General features: G+C 45.0%; 1 protein-coding gene across 3 annotated transcripts in view; it reads left to right on the top strand.

The window, feature by feature from the left end:
• CRAMP1 (cramped chromatin regulator homolog 1) overlaps positions 1 to 22,732 on the top strand; it is a 49,725-nt gene that overhangs the window by 11,972 nt on the left and 15,021 nt on the right. For all 3 annotated transcript variants that reach the window (XM_069870078.1, XM_069870079.1, XM_069870077.1), the window contains exons 3-12: positions 1,329 to 1,522; positions 4,273 to 4,426; positions 6,893 to 6,976; positions 9,662 to 9,710; positions 12,176 to 12,261; positions 12,979 to 13,102; positions 14,551 to 14,632; positions 15,621 to 16,886; positions 19,119 to 19,293; positions 21,901 to 22,082. In XM_069870078.1, coding sequence (XP_069726179.1) covers positions 1,329 to 1,522; positions 4,273 to 4,426; positions 6,893 to 6,976; positions 9,662 to 9,710; positions 12,176 to 12,261; positions 12,979 to 13,102; positions 14,551 to 14,632; positions 15,621 to 16,886; positions 19,119 to 19,293; positions 21,901 to 22,082 — 2,396 coding nt within the window. The remainder of the gene's footprint in view (positions 1 to 1,328; positions 1,523 to 4,272; positions 4,427 to 6,892; positions 6,977 to 9,661; positions 9,711 to 12,175; positions 12,262 to 12,978; positions 13,103 to 14,550; positions 14,633 to 15,620; positions 16,887 to 19,118; positions 19,294 to 21,900; positions 22,083 to 22,732) is intronic.

The raw sequence follows: 22,732 nt of genomic DNA, 5'->3' as shown, positions 1-22,732 counted from the left end.
CACTGCTCTCATGGTAAAGAAATTCCTCCTTATGTCTAGTCTAAATCTGCCCCTCTTCAATTCAAAGCCATTGTCCCTCATCCTATCACCCCAAGCCTTATTGAACAGCCCCTCCCCAGCTTTCTTATAGCCCCTTCAGGTACTAGAAGGTTGCTCTAAGGTCTCTTCAGAGCCTTCTCTTCTGCAGGCTGAACAACCCCAATTCTCTCAGCCTGTTACTGAGAATGGTTACATTTTTATGGGAAACATGAGTGTGCTTTTGGGGAGACCTCTCTGGTTTCTGGATTAACATTCTGGTCTGTAACAGTGTCAAATGAAGTACAATGTTTGGTTTGATTTCTGTTGCAAAAATCACAGGTTTAGGGTCAGTTGATAATGGATTTGCTGGTATAAGTAAAAGACTTAATGGTTTCAAAGACAATTTAAATAAAGAAAAAAGAGGCTTTTGCTTCTGAGTTCAGGTGAGGAAACGACACCTTACTACATTGGCTGTAGCTCTTCCTTTCCTGCAGTTTCTCCATCCCATTTTCTTCCGTGTTCCTACTTGCACAAACAGCAAACTCTTAGTTCCATCAGGCTTTATTCTCATTTTAGTGTTTCCAGCCTTCGTATTTTTTCTGTTCCATGCTTTTTGGGTGCTGATAACTGACAATGGCACAGTCAAGGTGACATTGCTAGGCGTTTTGCCAAAAGCCGTGCCAGGGTTTGGGGAAGGGATAAGTGGTTGGACCTGCCGTGCCTGGGATAACTTAATTTTTCCTAGATGGGCTGAGTCTCAGAGATGGTGCTTTGGGTGCGATGGGTCTGGTTTGTGAGGATGCTGCTCTGTTGCCACGTGATGCGCTGAGACAGGCACCTTTCAGTTATTTTGTTACCACCGTTATTTCAGAAGCAGTAGGATCAACACCGAAACCAAGAATGTGAAATGATGTGTATGTTCTCGTGGTCCTTGGTTTGCTTTGGTCACATCAAGCGTTGCTCAGAGGTTCATCTCCGCTGCACAGGGGCAGCTGCAGAGCCCATCAGTGTGCAAGCATCAGTGTGTTGTCTTTTAAAGGTCACTTTGGTACATTCCTGCTTCTCTGCCTTATTCTTGGAAATACCAAGTTAAACCATTGAAACCTTCCCTTTGTTTTTTGCTCTTTGGGATTTAATTTCTTTAAAAACCACCTTATTATTTATCTGTTGTATTTCAGGTGAAATAACATGGATAAAACCTGCTGTAGATGGGAGCGGTGAAGGAGGAGGAAATTCTGAGATTCTCCCTGATCTCTGTCAATAAATCCTCCTCTTAGCTTGAGGTTCACTCTGGTCGTGTTGTTTTGCAGCGGCGGATAATGCAGGGACTGCATCTGGTGGCCCATCAGGAATTCCTCCCAGCAATCCTGCTGGGAGTGCCAAGTCAGCAGCAAGGAACTTGGGCTCCTCGGCTGGAGAGAAGGAGGAAGGAAAGAAGGTCAGACGGCAGTGGGAGTCTTGGAGCACAGAGGACAAAAACACTTTCTTCGAGGGACTGTATGAGGTACATGTAGAGGAAAATAATAAGTTTAGATGGCTTTGTTTGATATCTGGGTATTCCTAAAGAAGGTTGAATCAGCTGAGGTTTGCAAGAGTTTGTGCAGATGTATCCATACGGTTGGCTGTAAACCAGCTATCAGCCAAAGCCACAGCTCTGAAGTGTGAAGCCTTTCTTGTTTTGAAATACACAGGAAATATTTGTGAGTTTCAAGAATATTTGTAATATTTAAATTTATTTTTCAATTATGGTTCTATTTCAGGTGAGAAATAAATAAAATAGTGTCCCCATCTCAGCTTTCAAAAGCAACAAACTTATGCTGTAGCACCAGCAAACAAGAAAATAGCATCTTCTGATAAAAGTAGTAGGCACTGTGATCAGTCTTTGTCCATGAAAAGGTTTGTACTAGGACTGAGAGGCAAAGGAAAGTTAAGTCAGCTTATCTTTTATCTCATAAGATATCTGTGATATATTCCCGGTTGTCCTGTTCTTACGATTATTTTAAGAGCACTTCCAATGTGAAGATACACACTGATGGGGAAAACAAAAGAAATGGTGGTGGGTTTTCTTAGCACGTGTATGTCTTCTTTTAAAAATTTATTTTTAGTGATAGGCATGACTCGTGTATTTTTTGTGGGTAAAATTAACACTTAAACACGAGTTTCTCTTTTGACTCCTCTGACCTGCAGGAACATTCCTGGGAGTTGTGTAATTTTTAAGTTCCTTCATCACTCAAATAAAACATTTTTTTATCGCAGAATTGTTCAGGTTGGAAAAGACCTTTCAGATCGAGTCCAGCTCTTAATCCAACACTGACAACCCCACTCTAAGCACCGCATCCACGTGGCTTTTAAATCCCTCCAGGGATGGGGACTCCACAACCGCCCTGGGCAGCCTCTGGCAGGCAACTGGACTAGATGACCTTCACAGTCCCTTCCAATCGAAACCATGTTGTGGCTCCGTGATTCTGAGATTCTGTGATGAATTACCAAGCTCTGCTTCACAAGGAAGTGAAGCCCCTGCCCTGACTGCTGCTGCTGTGGGCCTTCCCTTACCAGATGGCTCTTTGTGCCTTGTTTGGGGAGAAAATAGTCTTCAAGTGAGAAAAGAAATACTCTTAACCTTTTAGTTATAGAATAATAGAGTTGTTTGGTCGATTCATCAAGTCCAACCGAACCTGTCCACTACTAAATCAGATCCCCGAGCAACTTGCTTGCCAGTCTTTTAGACCCCTCCAGGGATGGGGACTCCACCACCGCCCTGGGCAGCCTCTGTCAGCACCTGAGAACCCTTTCTGTGAAGGAATGTTTCCGAATATCCGGTCTAAACCTCCTCTGGTGGAACTTAAGGCCATTCCTCTCATCCCATCTCTTGTCACTTGGGAGCAGAGCCCAGCACCCACCTCACGCCAACCTCCTTTCCAGGAGCTGTAGAGAGCAATGAGGTCTCCCCTCAGCCTTCTCTTCTCCAGGCTAAACAAGCCCAGGGCCCTCAGCTGCTTCCGCAGCCCCTGGGCTCCAGACCTTTCCCTGCTTGCTTCACCAGAATGCTGAGGAAAAAGTTCAAAAATTTGGCTTGAAAATGGATTTGGGACTCACTGTTTGGTCTCCCACTTAATTCAATTTGTGTCATGACATTTCGAGATAGGTTTTCACGCTTAAATCAGTTTTTTGAATACTAAAAACTTCTGTGACAGCAGGAGTTCATTGATAACACATATAGAATTTAATGTTCCTCTTTCGAACACCAAGGATTTTATAGGAATTGGCTAATGTTGATGCTTGAGTGTCTCATTTTTATCTTTACCCTGAGAATAAACTTCTGAATGACCTGCAGTGTAAATGTGAGCTTTCTGTTATAAGTTTTTAAAAAATTTAACCTTTTCGTTCATTATTTGAAACTCAAAATTTGTGCTCCTAATTACCAGAACATGAAACCTACTGGAAATAAAAGCAAAGCTGTTGCATGCAACAGGCTTTTCATTCCCCCTAGTCAGAAATGATGGGAGAAAACACATGGAAGGAAAAGGAAGCTGTGAGAAAGTCCGTGTTTTCAGTTAGAAGCATAGGCTTATAGAATGTCCTGAGTTGGAGGGGACCCACAGGGACCATTGAGTCCAGCTCCTGTCCCTGCACAGGACACCCCAACATTCACACCGCGGGGCTGAGGGCCTTGGCCAAAGGCTTCTGCAATATTGTAGGCCTTGGCACCTTGACTGCTTCCCTGGGAGCTGTTCCAGGGCTCCACCACCCTCTGGGGGAAGAACCTTTTCCTCATGTCCAACTCAACCCTCCCCTGGCGTCTTCCTGCGATTCCCACAGATCCAGAGAGAAGAGCTCAGCGCCTCCTCCTCCTCCTCCCCGTGTAAGGAAGCTGCAGAGCACGATGAGGTCTCTCCTCAGTCCCCTCTTCTCCAGGCTAAGCAGACCCGGTGACTTCAGATGCTCCTCAGACTCTTCCCCTCTAAACCCTTCCCCAATTTTATGAGTAAAGTTTTTTTCTAAAATGTTTGCTAGCAACTTAGTTTTTATTCTGAAACAGCTGAAGAAATTGTAAAGGAATTTATTTGGCATCTGTAATATGTTTTACATAAAGGAAACTAGAGTCATTCTTGGGCTGTTGACTTCTGCTACCCAAGAATTTTGTGACCACTGAAATCTAATTTGCCACAAAGAACCCCATAGCCCCTCAAGTTGTGTGATGGCAAGATATAGATTAGGTTTTGAGTATTTGGATTTGGCTTGTTTGTTCTGCAGCATGGGAAGGACTTTGAAGCTATCCAGAACAACATTGCCCTGAAATACAAGAAGAAAGGCAAACCGGCAAGCATGGTGAAGAACAAGGAGCAGGTCCGCCACTTCTACTACCGCACCTGGCACAAGATCTCCAAGTACATTGACTTCGATAATGGTTAGTACACGATGGAATTGGCTTAGTGCCGAGCTCAGTCTTGGGAGGGCCGGAGTCCTGCCCTTTTTTGCCATCATGGAGGGCAGGAAAGGTGGGGATGAGAAGATAAAATACTGTGAATGTCTGTGAACATGTGGTTTTTATTAGCGTGGCCATACTGAGGTTCAAGTTTGTTGAAAATTACTATATTGTTTATGTCACTGCTTTTCATAGAATCATAGGATGGTTTGGGATGGAAGGGGCCTTAAAGCCCATCCAGTTCCAAATGCTGATCCTTCTGTTAATCCTAGAGAAAGCCAGGTTCAAGGAAATGAGTTTCTATTCTCGGGAACACGCCTGAGGACAGGTAAAAACTAGTCAGGCATGACTTCATCAAGCAGATTGACCCCAGCACTACTTTACACTTCTTGTGGGAAAGTGGAAATAAATAGATAGTCTGATAGAAGTGTAAATGGTGAAATATTTGCTCACACTTCAAATATACCTGAAATTGTATCATTGGTGCAGCCACTTGGGATTCCCAGTGCTGTATTCCCCTCTTCTCATCCTTTTCCCTCCTCTCCCAGCTTATTGAATGAGAAGATCAGGAAGTTGTATGAACTGCTACTGGGGTTGTGTAACAGTCACAGATGATCGTTGACAATTGATTTTTATCAAACACACACTCTGCAGTAACAGGCAGAGTTGAAGTCTGCATGTGAGTGGCCGAATCTGGACAGCGGGTTAAGGAAATCTTTCAGATCGAGTCCAGCTCTTAATCCAACACTGACAACCCCACTCTAAGCACCGCATCCACGTGGCTTTTAAATCCCTCCAGGGATGGGGACTCCACAACCGCCCTGGGCGGTTTTTGGTCTTTATACAACTCTCTTTAACATCAGCAAAAGTTTGAGTGGGAAATTAATCCATGTGATGTGTGGCCAGAGCCTCTCAGTTTAAAACCTCATTGATGGAAAGTGGATGTGGCTAGAAAAAAGCTGAAAGTGTGTGCAGTGTGAGCTCTTTGCAAAATCACAGAATCATAGAATAGTTTGGGTTGTAAGGGACCCTAAATCCCGTCCAGCTCCACCCCTGCCATGGGCAGGGACACCTCCCACTGGATCAGGGGCTCCAAGCCCCATCCAACCTGGCCTTGAACCCCTCCAGGGATGGGGCAGCCACCACTGCTCTGGCCAGCCTGGGCCAGGGCCTCCCCACCCTCATCGTGAAGAAATTCCTCCTTATATCTAATCTAATTCTGCCCCTCTCCAGTTTATACCCATCGCCCCTCATCATATCACTGCAGGCCTTTGTAAACAGCCCCTCCCCAGCTTACTTGTAGCCTCTTCACGTGCTGGAAGGTTGCTGTAAGGTCTCCTCAGAGCTTTCTCTTCTCCAGGCTGAACAACCCCAACTCTCTCAGCCTGTCAAAATGGTTCTGTCTCTTCCTCAGATAAGGTTCTCTAAAGGAGGACTTGCTCATCTAGAAAGCCTGTCACAAGGTGTATTTCTGAGTTCCTTTTCAAACCAGGACATCATTTGAAGATGAACCAAGCTGTTGTTGTTTTATCTATAAACAAATGTTACCGCAAACACAGAATGGAAGAACTTAAGAAGAAAGGTATCATGCAGGAACTTGAATCTGTTTTCTGGATAACATCTAGTTCTGTGTCTGTACCTGTGATGTCTGAGGTCTCATCAGCTCTGGGTGTTTAGGAATTAGTGCAGCAGTTTGATTGGCTTTTGTACTGGTCGAAGTACATGTGCCTGGATTTTGAGATTACATGAGTCTGCAAGTCAAGAAGAACTGAATTCTTGAATAGACAAGAGTAAGTATTTTAATCTGATTTGCAAACCACAAGACTGTCTTTCTGTACTGTTAGAATTCATAGCTATTTAGATCTTTTAGCAACAATAATGTCCATGCTGCATGTGTTGATGAGAAAGGAGGAAAAAAAGCCTGTAAAGTTGAGTAAAATGTGTGCAATTCTCCATATAAAAATCTAGAATTTGTGTTAAAGGCGTGAGATGCATCCACATGCACAGTAGCCATTCTCTGCTTTCTGGAAAAGTCAGTCTTATTTCATAATTCTCACAGAAGAAAGAGTTCTGTATGCAGGTTCTTCGGAGCATCGGGACGTTTCCTTTAGAAGCTATAAACTTTGAATGATGCTGGCGTTAGTGTTACTGTGCCTGAGCTTTATTTCGCATAGCAAACCGTGGCATATTTCTTCACGTTCTGTGGAATCTGCTTGTTTTCTTCAGTCATCTAAAAACTGCCTTTCCCAGATCAATGTTTAAGTCGCCCAAAGGAAATCAGTGACCCAGTCGCATCACAGTGTTTCTTGAAACAGCTCAGTTTTACCTTTGTTTGTCTCATCATTGAAAACATGAAGCATCTCGTATTCGGTGTCAAAATTCCTTCAGTGTGGCTGTGGGTGAGTATCTGCAACCTGCATCTCACCTTGTACCTTTTCTACTTCTCAGTGTTTTCTCAAGGGCTGAAAAAATCCTCCCTGGAGCTTTATGGCTTGATCTGCTATGGGGAACTGAGGAAGAAGATTGGGGGATGTGAGTATGAATGACTTAACTCTATTTTTATATGGCAGAATCAGAAGTTGCTGCCCCTGAAGTTGGCAATGTCTGGTGCAGTTTTGCTTTTGAGTTAATCAGAATTTGTGCTTGTTGTGTTTCACTACAGTAATCCGTGGGATCACTTTTTCTTTAAATATATTCTTAATTGTGAAGGCCACCTTAGTCTGTTGCGTTGGTCCCCTTTGACAGATTGCTTTTGCTTTTGCTGTCTGTGGAATGCAGTGTGTGTAGTACCCACAGGCAGCAGGTTAATGTCTACGCAGCTTAGCTTGTCAATTTTGTTGTGCTTGAGAATGAAGCAATGAAATGTGTAAATGATATAATTTGCACCCACAATTATTTCTGCCTCTGCAATCAAAATCTGGGATGGTTCCTTTCTTTAAGTCAGTTTCTAAATCTTTAGTTATTTGAACCCTAGAGATGAAAAAGCATTACAAATTGTAATTAGAAATAACAAATGTACTGGCTAACCAAGATCTATTCTGACCGCGTTGCTCCCAGAGGCTGATTTTGTCCATAAGGATGAGTGCAGGCAGATGAATTTATGCCGTATCACTACTTCCCCTTTTTCTGGAAGTTGATCAGTTGTGTTAGCTTAGTACCATGTTTATGGAACCACAGACTGGTTTGAGTGGGAAGGGACTTTAAAGCCCATCCAGCCCAACCCCTGCAGTGAATTGGGAATCTCCCGCTCTGTCGTATTGCTCAGCGCCCTGTCCCACTTGGCCTTGAATGTTCCCAGGGATGGAGCACCTGTCTGGGCAGCCTGTGCTAATGTTTCACCACCCTCAGCATAAACAATTTCTTCCTTATTTCTAGGCTGAGTCTCCCCTCTGTCAGTTTAAAAGCATTTCCATGTGTCCTGTCACTACAGGCCCTGCTAAAAAGTCCCTCCCCGTTGTTCCTGTAGGCCCCTCTAGGTACTGAAAGGCCACAATAACGTCTCGCAAGGTCTCCCCGCAGCCTTCTCCGGGATGAACAACCCCAACTCTCTCATTCTCTCCCCACATCAGAGCTCTTCCAGCCCTCTGGTTGCCTTTGTGGCCTCGTCTGGCCCTGCTCCAACAGTTCCTTGTCCTTCCTGTGCTGAGGGCTCCAGAGCTGAAAGCAGGGCTCCAGGTGAGGTCTCACGAGAGCAGAGCAGAGGGACAGAATCCCCTCCCTCATCTGCCTACCCTGCTGCTCTGGACGCAACCCAGGATGCAGTTCATGTGGTCTTTGTGGCTTCCAGACTGGAGAGAACTCTGGTGAAGCTTGCTTGGAGAGCAGGTAGAGGAACAGGCACTGTGTGCACTAGAATCATAGAATCGCTTGGTTGGAAAAGACCTTTGAGATTGAGTCCAACCATACCTTGTTACCTGGATGTTTTTTCATTTGTCCCAGCCTTTTTCAGAGTCTGTGGTACCATAGTGCATCTCCTGCATGTTTTGTTTAATTTGTGAGAGGTCATAACACTTCCACTTCTTTGTAAAGCTGGACTGGTTGCAAACTGAAAAAGACAAGGAAGCTTTAATGAATGGATGTTTACGATTCCTAAAATTTTTGTGGCATTCAGGCGGATTTTTGCTCTATTATTTCCTCACCTGGGATTTTCACTGTAATGTCACGAATGAGACTATGGTGAATGATCGTACTGACTTCATTCTCTTCAGAGATCTTCAGTGTGTTAATTGTTCTCAGAGAAGCTGTTTTGAACTGTTTGGTGACAAAAGAACGTGCAGAGGCATAGCAGATTGCATTGTCCTAAGAAGTCAGTGTTAGTGTTTCTCCCCTGTGTCCACATCTTGTCTTTAACAGCACCAACAAACCATCCTTGCTGTGGCTGGGAGTGAGGTTGCACACAGTCTCCATGGCAATGCATGCATCCTTCTGACTTCTGTCTTTTCATAGCTTAGGTACTTGGCTATGTGTTTTGTCCACACTCACTTGGAAATTTCTGCTGTCTGAGACCAAAAGAGTTGAAGCTGCAGGCCCCACACCCAGTGTATGAGGTGTCTGCTCCACAGTTGGGGAAAACAGGTTGTTCTCTCTCTCCTCCCTCACTCCTATCTCCCCAGAAATGGAGATGGCTTGGGTAGAGACACAAAAGTGCATCACGAATACTTTCAGCATTGCCAGAGGGGGTTAAACTGTTCAGTAAACAGATCTGGGCCTGACTGTCAAAGGGAATAGAAACCAAGCTGCCATCATGACCATTTAAAAATGTGCTGTATAATGCGGAGAAGAAGAAAAGTGTGGGTTACATGGGCATTTGCTTGTTTTTATTTACTTTCTTTTATTACGTGCAGCGCTGTGAGGGCTCGCTGCTCTTTCATTAAGCTGCGCTGCCTTAGCAACAGAGATGGAGCAGGCGGATGAGGAAGCTTTTGTTTTTACCACAGTGTCAGATTAACGCCCAGCAAACCAAGATGACTGTAGCACCTAAACTGGGGTCATTTAATCCAGCACTAAAATGTCATTTTCATGGCCAGGATCACGTAAAGGTTGCACATTATGAAAACAAAAACTTTTCAGGAAGGGTTTGTTAAAGCACATTTATCCACATTATTCCTGTGTGAGAATAAAATGTAACAGCTTTGAAAAACAAACAGGACACACAAAAAAGTCATGGCTGTATCACATCGGATTCTAATTCACTGTGTTATTCCTTTCCATGTGAAGGTATGGATGACAAGAATGCCGCGAAACTCAATGAGCTCATCCAGGCCGGGTAAGTGAGAACTTGTTCCTCAGACTCTTAGGATGGGGTTGTTCAGCAATGTGGTTGTTGAGTTGGCCACCCAGAGCCTAGGGGCATTGCTTACTTTTGTAGAGCTTGACATTTTCCTTTCTTAGTTTGTTTTGTATGAGTTTTTTTCCTCTCCTTTTTCGTGAAGCCTTTAGTTGCTGTTGGTAAGAAGTGATGGGTGAAGTTAAAGAATGTAATGCAAGTAATTCCAGACTTTCAGATCTGAGATGACATTTCCAGGGGTCTCAGCTCTCCAGTTGCTTCTGCATCTGCTTGACTTCAAGCATGAATATCTCTTTCAGTTCAAGAAAGAATGGGGGGGCTTGGCGGTTCAATCTTGGCAACATGTTAGAGCCCAGCAGGGGTTAGAGGTTGCTGTGCTATAAAAATAAGGGAATGCCTTATGGGTTTGGGTGAAAAATTTCCTGAAGTAGTTCTGCTTCAGGATTTGTGGATTCTGCAGTGGAATCCCTTTCAAAGGACAGTATTTTAGGAGTGTGATCATTAAACTTTGCTTCTTGGAGCAGGCGTTTGTTTGTCCTACTCATATCTTTGCAAGTGATTTGAAAATAATACTATTTTTTATCTGTTACAAATCCCTTTTTACTTTTGGTGTTCGTTCTTTTAGGGTGCTTCATTGTAGCAGAGAAATTACTGCTAAAGTGAACTTAAAAAAACAGGAAGAGTTTCCCCACTCAGCTGCTGCTGACTTTTTGACTTTACCTTACATAAAATGGACACTACTTGTTGTGCCTTTCTATTGCTCACCAGCTGAGCTTCCAACTGAGTTCCTTACAGTTTATTAACCTTTGCACTCCTGGGAGATGCACTTTGTACTGTGTGCTGCTGTAGTGCAGGGCTTGTATGTGATTATTTATGAAATCCCTTGTTCATTCTTTTGTTAACTGCAAAGTTTAACGTTAGAGGATAAATTGTTATTTTGGGTTTTTTACAATTAACAAAACCTTAGCAGTAAGTTTTTTGTGTAACAAAATGACTCTTATAGCAAATTACTTATTTAACATGCAGTTATAGAATCATAGAATGATTTGAGTTGGAAGGGACCTTGAAGATCATCTAGTTCCAACCCCCCTGCCATGGGCAGGGGCACCTCCCACTGGATCAGGGGCTCCAAGCCCCATCCAACCTGGCCTTGAACACCTCCAGGGATGGGGCAGCCTCAATGAGACAAAATGAGCCTGGGCTGAGGCTTTCTTCTGTGGTGTCCTGAATATCTCTAGGGTTCAGCATACAGGCAGTCATTCTGTTCTCTGTGTTGTGCTGAAGAGCCTCTCTAACATTCTGCCTTCCAAACAGACTGAACCATAACAGATGAGAGTGATCGCTTTTAGCAGGCCGCAGCCTCGGTCTAGTGCTGCATGATTAAGGTCTTAAAGCGAAGGGACTAGCACCCACCTCGCTCCAGCCTGCTTTCCAGGAGCTGCAGAGAGCGATGAGGTCTCCCCTCAGCCTCCTCTTCTCCAGGAAGAACTTCTTCCCCCAGAACTAAACATCCCCAGGTCCCTCAGCTGCTCCCACAACCCCTGTTCTCCAGCCCCTTACCCAGCTCCGTTTCCTTCTCCGGACACGCTCCAGCAGCACTTCTGCTTCACTTAGGCTCAGGGTTCCTGTTAGCAGCGTCAACAAGTGCTCTTTCTGTCTGCAGCTCTCTGCCTTGCAATACAGGAAAAAATAAGATTAGTCTCTGTCATTTCTTTCATTTTACTTGCAAGGCCTTGTTTTCATTCCTGCTGCCTGTATGCTGGCTGGTCCTTATTGCTTGGAGGTGGTGGTGAATACTGCTCTCAGCAATTTTGGTCTCAATGCCTGCCTTTTAAGTCTCTAAAAAGAAAACAGGGCTGACTGGGTTAAGAAATCAAATGGGTCCACTGCATGAAAACAAAAACACCTCGACTTTTAAGGCTCTTTATAGCTATTAATGTAGTATCAAAGCTACAAGCCAGGGAAATCATGCTGTAACTGTTGCTTGCTCAGGTTCCCTCCCAAGCTGTTAGACCTTATTTCTGCAACAGATGTGGAGTTGGATCTTCCAGAATGGAAGACTCTTCAGAAACTTCAGACTTTTTCTTCCCAAATTAAAGAGTTAAGAACGTCAAGAGGAAACTAAAGCAACAGCACTTGTTTTTTATGAAGAAGCTGCCTCTAAGGGTGCTCTTCAATGGAAGGAATGTAATTCTGGGCAGCTGTATAAAACAGCAGTCCCTCCCTAAGCGGACAGCCTAGTGTTCCCTGGAAGTCTGGAAGAGGAGAGCCATAAGAATGGCATTTCTATAAAGAAAAGTGAGGCGATAGGAAAGGTCGAATGCTCTTGGGAATCTGCCCTGCAACCCCATATGTCTCTTCGTTCATTCCTGTAGCCACAATTGTATTTGACTCTGTGTCCCTGAAATGTATGTATTCACAAACTCCTCTTTCCATGTACCCAGGGCTACGACTGTTCGTTACAAAGGCAGAAACCTTCGTATCAAAGCTCCAATGTGCAGGGCTTTGAAGAAACTTTGTGATCCAGATGGTAAGTAAGAGGCACTGGAATGTGAAAGGGTATTAACAGAGGATCAGAGGAATATGAGCGGGAGCAGGCCCATCGTGATGTGCACATCCCTGGCAGGGGGGTTTGTGCTGGGCACAGATATGTCTCTGTTATCTTAACCTGTTTGTTTATAGAATCCCAACAGCTTTAGGACCCACCCAGCTCTCTAAGGCTTGGAGTCTGTCACTGGCTAAACTGAAAATGAAATAGAGATACCAGACACGATCGCTGTTGCTTTACCAGTTGTGCTTGTGCTATATGCAAAATCTCATCCCTTATTCACTGTCCTGGTCAATAGGAAGTAGTATGTTATTCAGCATTGAGCATTTTAGACTTCTTTTTACCTTCTCCAGTTCAGCTGTGCATAATTTTTTTTTTCAAAGTGTTTTTTTTTTTTCTTTCTCCCTCTTCCCCCAATAAGTAGAATCAGTGCAGTTTAAAGGTCTGAAATACTGTAGCTATTCAGAGTTTCCAGACGCTTGATTTTGACACTGCTTGCTCAACTGGAAGCTCCAGTACCACTGCAGTGTCAAGGGGAAAAGAAACTTATTGGAACAGGGCAGACTCCTCTGGTGAAGCTGAGCCACCCAAGTTGTCTATAGGTGATGCTGATGTCTGTGTTGCTGGTTTTTGTGTATCTGAGCATATAATGTTCTGAGTTTTCCTTGCTTTGACCCTTTGTGTTTCATCTGCTTTCAGGCGTTAGTGATGAAGAGGACCAGAAGCCAGTACGTCTTCCTCTTAAGGTTCCTGTGGAGTTGCAACCACGAAATAATCACGCGTGGGCTCGTGTACAGAGTCTTGCCCAGAATCCACGGCTTAGGTATTGAAGAAGCAATTGTGATATTCAGAATAGAACAGGAAAATATGAGCAGCATCCCAGCATCTTCCTCTCTCTTCGATGTTCTCTTTGCCAACTGGGCAATTTGTCCTTGATGATGTGGTTTGCCTGAATTTAGTTATTCTGAAGGCTTTGTCCAAACCGAGAACATGATTGTAGTAGACATGGTGTAAGGTATTAGGAAGGAGTTCTTCACGCTCAGGGTGGTGAGGCTCTGGCCCGGGCTGCCCCATCCCTGGAGGGGAAGAAGCTCTTGATCAGGGAGTTGAGGAATTGGACAAGGGGGAATGTTTTGAAGCTGCAAGAGGGGGGATTGAAGTGAGATCTTGGGAAGAAATGTTTTGCTGTGAGGGTGGGGAGGCCCTGGCCCAGGCTGCCCAGAGCAGTGGTGGCTGCCCCATCCCTGGAGGTGTTCAAGGCCAGGCTGGGTGGGGCTTGGAGCAACTGGATCCAGGGGGAGGTGTCCCTGCCCATGGCAGGGGGTGGAACTCGATGGACATTAAGGTTCCTTCCAGCCCAAACCATTCTGTAATACTATGAGATATCAGACTTGAAAATTAGACTACCATTATTCTCTGTATCTTTCAGTTTGAATCATGATAGGAACTACTACAATTGGAGATGAATATACTTTGTGCCACCTACACCTCGTTGTCAGAGCAGAGTTCAGGTGCATGGAGATCTGCAGCAGTTGTTCTACCAAAACCTGCATTAAACATGCTGTGAGATGGGCACAGGGGTGGGAGGGAAGTAAAACAATAGCAGAAGCACCTGCACCAAGACTCTGGACATGACATCTGCAACGCAGTGATACTGGCAGGAAGGAAGGTATTTGTAGCTTGATCTCCTCCCTGCAAAATGCCGTTGGTGCTGTTCAGTGTCACCAATAGGTGTTCATCCTCATACATCAAGCCTGGAACTCGGGGCACAAAGCGTGAGGCTGCTGTGATGTTGGTTGTTCTTTGAAACAGAGCACTGCAGTGTAATGACCAAAGATCGTGCAGAGAGGAGAATTAAGATTTTAGCATGCTTTGACAGCAAAAAGTAAATGTATGAGGAGGGATTTGTGCTCCTTTTCCTTTCTGTGCTTCATTTGCCTTGTCTGCACTTTCGCAGTTTAGCTGAATCTTGTCATCTTTTCCTGTGTTCCATCTGGAGAAACCAGTGCCTCAACTCATGGCAATCAGATTTGTCCAGTTGGCTTTTAGGTCTTTCTCAGTTGCAAGTTTTCTAGATTTTAAACTTGAAGGATAACAGATGTGTGTATTTTTCTTGTTTTTCTTAGAGCTTGGGAGTGGTAGGTGTGTTCTCTGCTTGTGTTACAGAACACCAGTCTCTCCCCATAACTCTCATTCTAGCATTGAGACTGTAATTTGAACTCGTGCTGACATTTTCTCCCCTCTCTCTTGCTTTGTTTGTCTCACATACAGGATGATTGTGGAGTTACATCGGAAGGTCTCCAGCCTCATTGAGTTCTTGAAGCAGAAGTGGGCTCTTCATGAAGTGCGTATTGTATCCTTTTTCTGCTTAGCCTCTTCTGTCTTGGAGCAATTTATTTCCTATTCTAAGTTCATTTTTGCTTCAAAAATGTTATTTTACCTCATATAGTTACCAACCTCTGCTTAGTAAAGGCAGAGGTCAGTGTCTCAGCATCACTGATGGAGCCTTTCATGGGAACTCCTGTAATATTCTACTTCTACCTCAACTCTTCTCTACTAGGATCCCCTGAAGAGCTTATTAATGGTAAATGAAGCTCCTTGTCTATATTTAATTTCTTTAAACAGTGAGTTTGGTCTGTTCTGTTCTGGGCAACCACTAAGGAAGCCTGGATAATAACTGCTGATGTTGGTTCCAGTTTCAGCAGAGATTAAGGACAGAGCTTTCCACTTGCTTCACACACTTTCACCAAACGGAGGCTCAACCTTCTTGTCTGGGCAGCTGCCTGGGACCTGTCTGTGCGCTGCTGAGCCACAGGCTTTAGCAACATCCCTGCCTCTGGACTTTGATCCATGGGGTAGAAGGATCTGTGAGTTAGCAGCCATCCTGTTGGCAGGTGTGCCAGATCCTGTGCTTGGTCTTTTAGTTCAGGCTTTGCTTTTTAATTTGTGAGCCTGAAAGAAGTAGCAACGTAGGGCTGGAAACTCGGAAGGATGTCAGAAAGGCAAAAATTACTGCACAGGCAGGGGAGTCTGTTCTGCTGTGCAGTGATAGGGTTTTTGCTTGGGTTTGTTAGTTTTTGGGGCTTTTATAAGACAGTGATATTTGCAGCAGAGAGAAGTCATATTGTCTGGAACAGAGGTTTAGTTCATGCTTGTAGCAGGTCTTCGCTGTAGTCCTTATTGCCACAGAAGGACTTAATTTCTGATCACAGAGTCTTCATATCCCTGCTGAATAGAGACCATGTCCTTGATCAGCTACTTTTTAAGTTGCAAAATGGGCTCCCAGGTGCTGGTTTGGAACGGGCAGATGGTTGTTGTATTCTTTGACGCATCTTTTTTAGCGTAAAACACTAGAAGAACGGCAGCTTCAGGACTCCAGGGACTCAGAAACAAGAAGCGGCTTCTCAGAGGAGAAAGTGATGCTCCATCTATTTCCAGGAGAGAACTGTACGCTTACTCCGCTGCCTGGGGTAGCCAGAGTGGTCCACTCCAAGGCTTTCTGCACAGTGCACTGGCAGGAAACTGGGAAATGCAAACAGAACACGAAAGACACTCACCTACTGCCCCCTGCACAAATCCTAGGCATACAGAGTGGCCAGGGCACAGCTAGGGGACAGCTAAAATACACACGAGGAACAGAAGGTAAGGGTGTTGGAAGGGCAGAGAGCACCGCAGAGTCAAGCAGAAGCTCTCAAGCCACAGCTGAAGTTTCTGTGAGCACAGAAGATGGTGCCCTGGAGCCTGGCCTGGTGGAAGGAACAGCCTCAAATGTTGGCATCACTAATTCTCTCCAAAAGCCACCTTCTGGACTTCAAGATCCAGGAGGGAATAATGAGAAGTTGAGTTCGGTGGCCTTCTGTGTGGAGGGCAGGGAGGCCCTGGCTAGTGACCAAGCAACTGTGCTACCATCATGCAGCACAGCCTGTGCTTGCAGCAAGATCCCTGATGTGGAGGAACTCTCTCTGCTTGATCCATTCCCACGGTACATGAAGTCCTGTCAGGACCTGATCGTCCCAGAGAAATGTTCTTGCACAGACAGACTGCATGGGAAAGACTCTGCTCCAGCAGGTGGTGATACTTCTCCTGTGGCTTTTCCAAGCAGGAGCAGCACAGAGACATCTGACTCCTGTTCACAGCTACCGAGAGGTGGTGTGGCTTCACCTGGCAGTGGCCCATCCAGATGTGAAACTCAGGCTAGCCACAGCCAGGGCCAGCAGCCTGATGCTTGTACCAAGGATACCACGGATGCAGTAATGGAGGATTCTCAAGAGAAGCTGGGCTCCTCACTTCCACCTCCACCTCAGGGACAATCTAGTACAAAGTCTCTCAAGGATGACCCAAGCCGGCTCTCTCAACAGGTTAGAGAAGAAGGATGGAGTCTACGAACTTCTGAGAGCCTTACGCTGGCTGAAGTCTACCTCATGATGGGCAAACCAAACAAGTTGCAGCTGGAATATGACTGGCTGGCTGTCTTGGAGCCAGAAACCCCGGATGCTCGGGAGCAAACGTCTGAATCCAGTGCTGTTCCTGCATGTACCACCTTGCACAAACAGAGACTCCTGAACTGCCTTTTAAAGCTCATCTCGACTGAAGTCAATCCCAAACCAGTAAGTAGCTCTTGTTTGTGCTCCAGATGCTAAACTCGTTTGATCTGGGGAATAATAAGGCCATGTTTTCGTACTAAGTCATTGACCAGCCTTGTCAAGATCTTGGAGTTTCTTGTGTTTAAAAAACCCCAAACCAACGCAACCAGCTTGCTGGGGGGTGGATTTGTCCTCAGTACGGTGCCTTTGCTTTTCACACTCCCTTTTAGTTTCTGGTTTGCTGCGAGTCTCAGTGGTATCACAGTGAATGTGAGTGAGGTTAGGTTAGATCTGTTATCCCTCAGTTTCATAGAACCGTAGAGCAGCCATGGTCGGAAGGAAGCTCGAAAAGTCATCTTTCCCGATATTTTGTGGGAGTTGGAGCCTAGATGACAGAGCCTAGATGTGATTAATATTCCAGGGCAAACCAGCCCTTGATTTCCAGTGTTTATGTAGTTCAAGTTGCTCTAAGCACGAGTGAAAAGGTTTGATTTCTTTGGGATAACATAGCCGGTGGAACTGCCTGCCACAGCATTTTTTGTAAAGGCTTCCAGATTCTGGGGTAGTTGTTTGACATACCTAGCAAAAAAAAAATCTTCCTTCTGGGGCAGGTGACTTTCCTCAAGGTCTGCCCCTGTGATACCTGGGCAGCTGTTTCCACCCAGTACAGGTGATTGAAACCCGGTAAAACATCCTTTTCAAGAACAAAAAGACACTGAATCCAACAGCGCTGACTGAATGCCTGTGGTGAGGTACAATGAGTTAATACCACTTGGCATTGTTTTCCAGCATAGGATGCAAATGTATTGCTGTTCCCAAACACACGTCCTTCTTTGATCTTTGTTGGTGCAGACTCAGCCCCCTCAAAGCTGCTTTTGATCCTGGTTTTATAGACACAGAACGTCTTTGCTCAGCTCCCGCTCCAGATACAGCCTGTGTTTAAACTGGGAAGGCTTTGCTCTGACGTCTCACAGATCTGTGACCATGTCTCCTCTTTCGGCACCTACTTTTGCCTCTGGTGACGTTTGTGACAGCCGGGGGTGAGGTGATGGAACCCTTACAAATGAGAGTCGGCACATCTCCTCAGGCCTGGGGGAAAGAGGGATAGAAGAGGGGAAAAGAACAGCAGTTATTATTTGCAAGTGTTTTCCCGTCGCTTTAGTGCCCTTGGTGTCTCAACCAAAGTAGCACAACGCTACTGAGAAATAGAGGAGCTCTTCTAGAGGTGTCCCATATCCTACAGTCCCATAAAAGTAACATAACCTTTTCTTTTCCTTGTTGAATACCACTTTACACTCGCTGTGCTTCAGAAGGAAGCGCTCTTGCAGCACTGAATGCCGTGGGACTGACACAAGGCCGATGTTTGCTGCCTGATTGAAAGTACTGCACACTTTTTGAAACTTTTGTCTCTTAAATCCTCTTCATTTCATCCCATAATGACAGGAATCATAACATTTTTGCCCCAGGGTATTTTAACAGAGGGAGGATTGGTTGTCTGGATCCCTGCTGTTTCCTGTAGGTGCTCTGTACTGAAACCAAAATGCCCAACTGTGCTGTGGGTTGTTCATCTAAACGAAGATTACCAGCGTAAAACAAACTGTAGCAAATTGCCTTGTAGTCAAGCGTGGGTGGTGATTTTATGCCTGTGATTGCAGGCAGATTTTTTGAAAAGGGAGCATTTTCTAGAAACAACTTAATGAAATAACTAGATAGGCTTGGAAAATCAATAAAGCACCTCGCCCTGTGCCTCTTGTTAGCATTGGGTTCCAGCGTGAAATAGGAGAAGGGATAGGGAAAATGCAAAACTATTGGTCTCGATTTGATTAGAATTCAGAGCAAAATATTTCTGTCCAGGTACACTTCCAGCCAGGAGAGCCCTCCGGGTGGTCAGAAGTTATGAGAATTAGGTTTGCGTTGAATTAAAACCAACACCTTTTCCATTACTGTGGCAAATTGGTGTCTTTACTTCTTTTCTTTCTTTCTCTCTTCTGGGGTGACCAGCCACTATGTGAAGCTTGTTGAGTGTTATCCTGATTGTAACAATGAATGATGTTCACCCAGTTACACTGAACACTGCCAAACGTGCAGGGAGGGGATTTCAGCTGCACCCCCCGCACACAGAGGTGTTGGTTAGAATACTTAAAGATTCCGTAGTATGTCACGGTATTTTGGTTTAAGGTCCTTAAGTAGAAGGAGTTTCACAGTCCCTTTGTTGTAACCGCATGCGATATTCATTCAACGTGCCTGCGTTTTTAGATGCCCGAGATGAGCTCCGTTGCCACATCACCAATAAAGCTGGCTCAAGAGGAGCAGTCACTGACTCCTCCAGGAAAGGTGATTGCCATCAGCACCCGGAGTCCAAGCTGTGCGCGGAATCAGTCTGCCCTTCGCAACAAGACTCTTTCTCCTGGTGCTGCTTCCAGCTCCTCAGGTGGGTGTTCACACAAATCCCTTTGAGAGCTCAGACATGAGCACCTCACACTGTTGAGGGGGGACCTGCCAGGGGCATAAAATGGGAAAACAGAGTTTTCGTGCTCTAATGAGCCTAACTGTTTAAGAGCATTAGTATAGCTAATTTGCTTTTGAGTTCAGTATTTTTTCAAATTTTGGAAAGCTATGCATGTCAACAGCAGTTTGCAATCCAGAACTCTCACAAGTCACTCGTACTGAAGATGCTGGTGTTCGTTAGGAGCCGACTGATACAGGGTCTGGGATCTCGAGAGAGCGATGGCTTATGGAGCAGGAGAGTAAATGCACGGGATGAAGTTTGTTGATAAAATAATTCACAAGCCTTTACTGTGCCATTCTGCCTTTATGAAATCTGGAATGGTTATGAATTACCTTTTAGTTGAGGGTACAACTGCTACAGCTTTTGAGGCCTCACCGTGCAGACCAAGACTTCCAGTTCCATTCTTCAGCCCAGTTGTGTTTGCCAGTGAATGTTTTATGGCTTTAGGAAAGCCTGTGTCAGGGATACTGGCAACAGTTGTGATTCTTACGCTGTCCTTTTCACACCCGTGTTGTGCGGAGCAGTGGACCATGAGCAGTTTAACTTCTGGTGTAAAACACGTGGTGCTTCGTGGTTTTCATCTTAGAATGCATTATAGCAATTTAGTCTTTGTCAAAAGCTACATTGTGCTTACTTGCAGACAAGGACATACCCAACTAAAAAGCCAATAATTTAGTAGATCAAACAGGTGATTTGTTACGTTTCTGTGAGATACACCAACCTAAAGAACATATCTGTTTAAATGAGACTTGCGAGTTTGCAACATTCATTTTATGAGATTATACTTAATGCTTCCCCAATGCCTTAAAAGCTCTTTCTGTAGCATTTAAGTAAGGGTGAGGATCATCCACTGAGGATCCCAGGAACAGCAAGAAGCTAACGGTGCTTTGCATCCAGTCCCCTCAGAACAGACTCCTGGTCTGTTCACATGGAGCTTCGCTGGTTTGAGAACAAATGGAATTGGCCATGTTGGTCTTTGACTTGTGTCTCTGAGTGACAAGGAGGCTTGTGTCAAACTATGGTTTAGTGTTTATAGTGCCACAGGAGGTCTGCAGTGCAGAGTCAGGAGGTGACAAATACAGATCACATATTCCTGGGTTGTGCTAGAGATAGCAAAGCTGGCTTCTGCAGAGAGGCTTGAGCAGAGGAGCAGTAACAGTGTGTTCAGTACATCCTACCCAGGTAATTAGTATGGCTAATTTAGCCTGTGTTGATTCACGCAGCGTAGGCCTCGGGTGATGGCACTGCCGTGTATCGAATGATACCCACACAAGTCTGAGATCTTCCTCCTCAGCTCTTGTTCTGCTAGACAGATGGAATCCCTTTTATCAGCCCTGATAAGGGTGTTCTGGATCTGAAATGGGATTGGTTGAGGACTGGATTGCAACCTTTTGGAACACAGGAATTGTCAAGATTCTTTGCTCACACAGAGCACTATTAAATAGCTGCAGTCATTTGGCTGTCAGAGGGGAAGTGCCAGGTTGATTTCCTGATGAGCCTTCTGGGTGTGTTCCTTCAGAGAGTTTGGTCCTGAGGCTGTCTAGGTGCTTTTTGGGTTTTATCTTTTGGTGGTTTTTAATTAAAGATAAATTGATTTGCCCTTCTCAGTAGAAAACAAAGGTTAGGAGGTCACCCACAGCCACTCTGGAGGTACTGAAAGCATTGGCAACCTGTCTGCTCAACAAAAGCCACATAGCTACTGGGAGAGACAAAAAGATGATAAAGGGAATCGCACAAAGAGATTTAGAAGTGAAGCAACAGCTGTGATGCAATATCACCTATAACGCTTAAATATCATTATGGCATTCTAGTTGCATCCCTTCATTGCTTTAATTTAAAGATAGTATCGTGTGTTATCTTTAACAATTCTCGCTACCTCCTCATCAGGCAGGAGGCGTGAATTGTTACACTGTTGTGTGTTTAATTGATTTTTAGATACATTGGCACAGGGTGATTTTAAGTGACCTTTGGAAAAACAGCAGAATCTAAAGCAGCACAGGGGGTGGCAGTGCCTCACCTTGAACACTGGGGGCAGTTCTGGGACCACAGGATAAAAGGGATCTAAAGCTCCTGAAGAGAATCCAGAGGAGGGCATGAAGTTGGGAAAGGGTTTAGAGGGGAAGAGTGTGAAGAAGAGCATGAACATTGTAGAATGACTGTGTTTACCTTCCCCGGAGAAAGGAATGGTGTTTAGTGGGAAGGCCCTTCAAGAATTTCTACAAACTAGAGTTAAGCTAGTTAACACAGTCTGTGTGGGCCTTAAATCTGGTTTCTTTAGTAGTGTAATATGGCATTTAACACCCTTTTTCCAAGTATTTCAAAGCAAGAGAATGTTTGCCATTTCCTTGGGAATCGGGTGAATGCTGTCAGTTTGCAGATGGGAAAACTGAAGCTCCAAGAGTTTCATAATTTGAGATCATGAACGGGTGGTGGCAGAGCCAGACCCCAGCTCTGTGTGATCCTTCAGTTGATAAACAGTTACTTTAAGCTTGTTTTCCCTTGTTTTAAATTGCTCTTAAAACCTTCTAGGTTTGAGAAACCTCCCTAGACCTCTCTTGGTGGCTGGTCCTTCAAGTTCTGGAAGCACTGATGGGGATGGTGGACTCTTTGCAGTTCCTACAACTCTGCCGCCCAACAGCCGCCATGGGAAACTGTTCTTGCCCAGCAAAGAAGCAGAGCTGAGCTTCCGGCAGCACTTGGACACCATCAGTGTAAGTGAGGTGACTGAATGAGAAACAGCACGTTGTGCCTCAGCAGGCTTCTGGTAGCGACTTCAGGGGTTTTGATTCATCAGGAAGTCTGGGATTCCCTGGGAAGCCGCGTTGCTAGTAGTGCTCAAGTACAACGTTGTGTTAGCTGAGGTCAGTCAGATGTTGACTATAACTCTGCTTTGAAGTGACATCACCTCTTCAGAGCTGGATCTGAATGCCATCGCACAGCTTGATGGCACTGCTTCGCTCTCAAATTAAGTTGCTTCAGTAAATAATATTTGCCAGATTTAGCAAAACTGGCATCCTTCTTATTGAGCAGCTGATTTTAATTGCTATCTTTAATTCAAATACTTAGGAGTCCTGATGAGGCCACAAAGATGATGCGAGGGCTGGAGCATCTCCTGTATGTGGACAGAATGAGAGGGCAAGGGTTGTCCAGCCTGGAGAAGAGAAGGCTCTGGGGAGACCTTAGAACAGCTTCCAGGACTGAAAGGGGCTCCAGGGAAGCTGGGGAGGGGCTCTTGATCAGGGAGTGCAGGGATAGGATGAGGGGGAATGATTTTCAGCTGAAAGAGGGAAGTTGAAATGAGATCTTGGGAAGAAATGTGTTTCTGTGAGGGTGGGGAGGCCCTGGCTGAGGCTGCCCAGAG

Source organism: Phaenicophaeus curvirostris, chromosome 16, assembly GCF_032191515.1.
Source record: "Phaenicophaeus curvirostris isolate KB17595 chromosome 16, BPBGC_Pcur_1.0, whole genome shotgun sequence".
Taxonomy (NCBI): Eukaryota; Metazoa; Chordata; class Aves; order Cuculiformes; family Cuculidae; genus Phaenicophaeus; species Phaenicophaeus curvirostris.
Note: the sequence above shows the minus strand (reverse complement) of the source record. Positions and strands in the feature narration are given on the sequence as shown.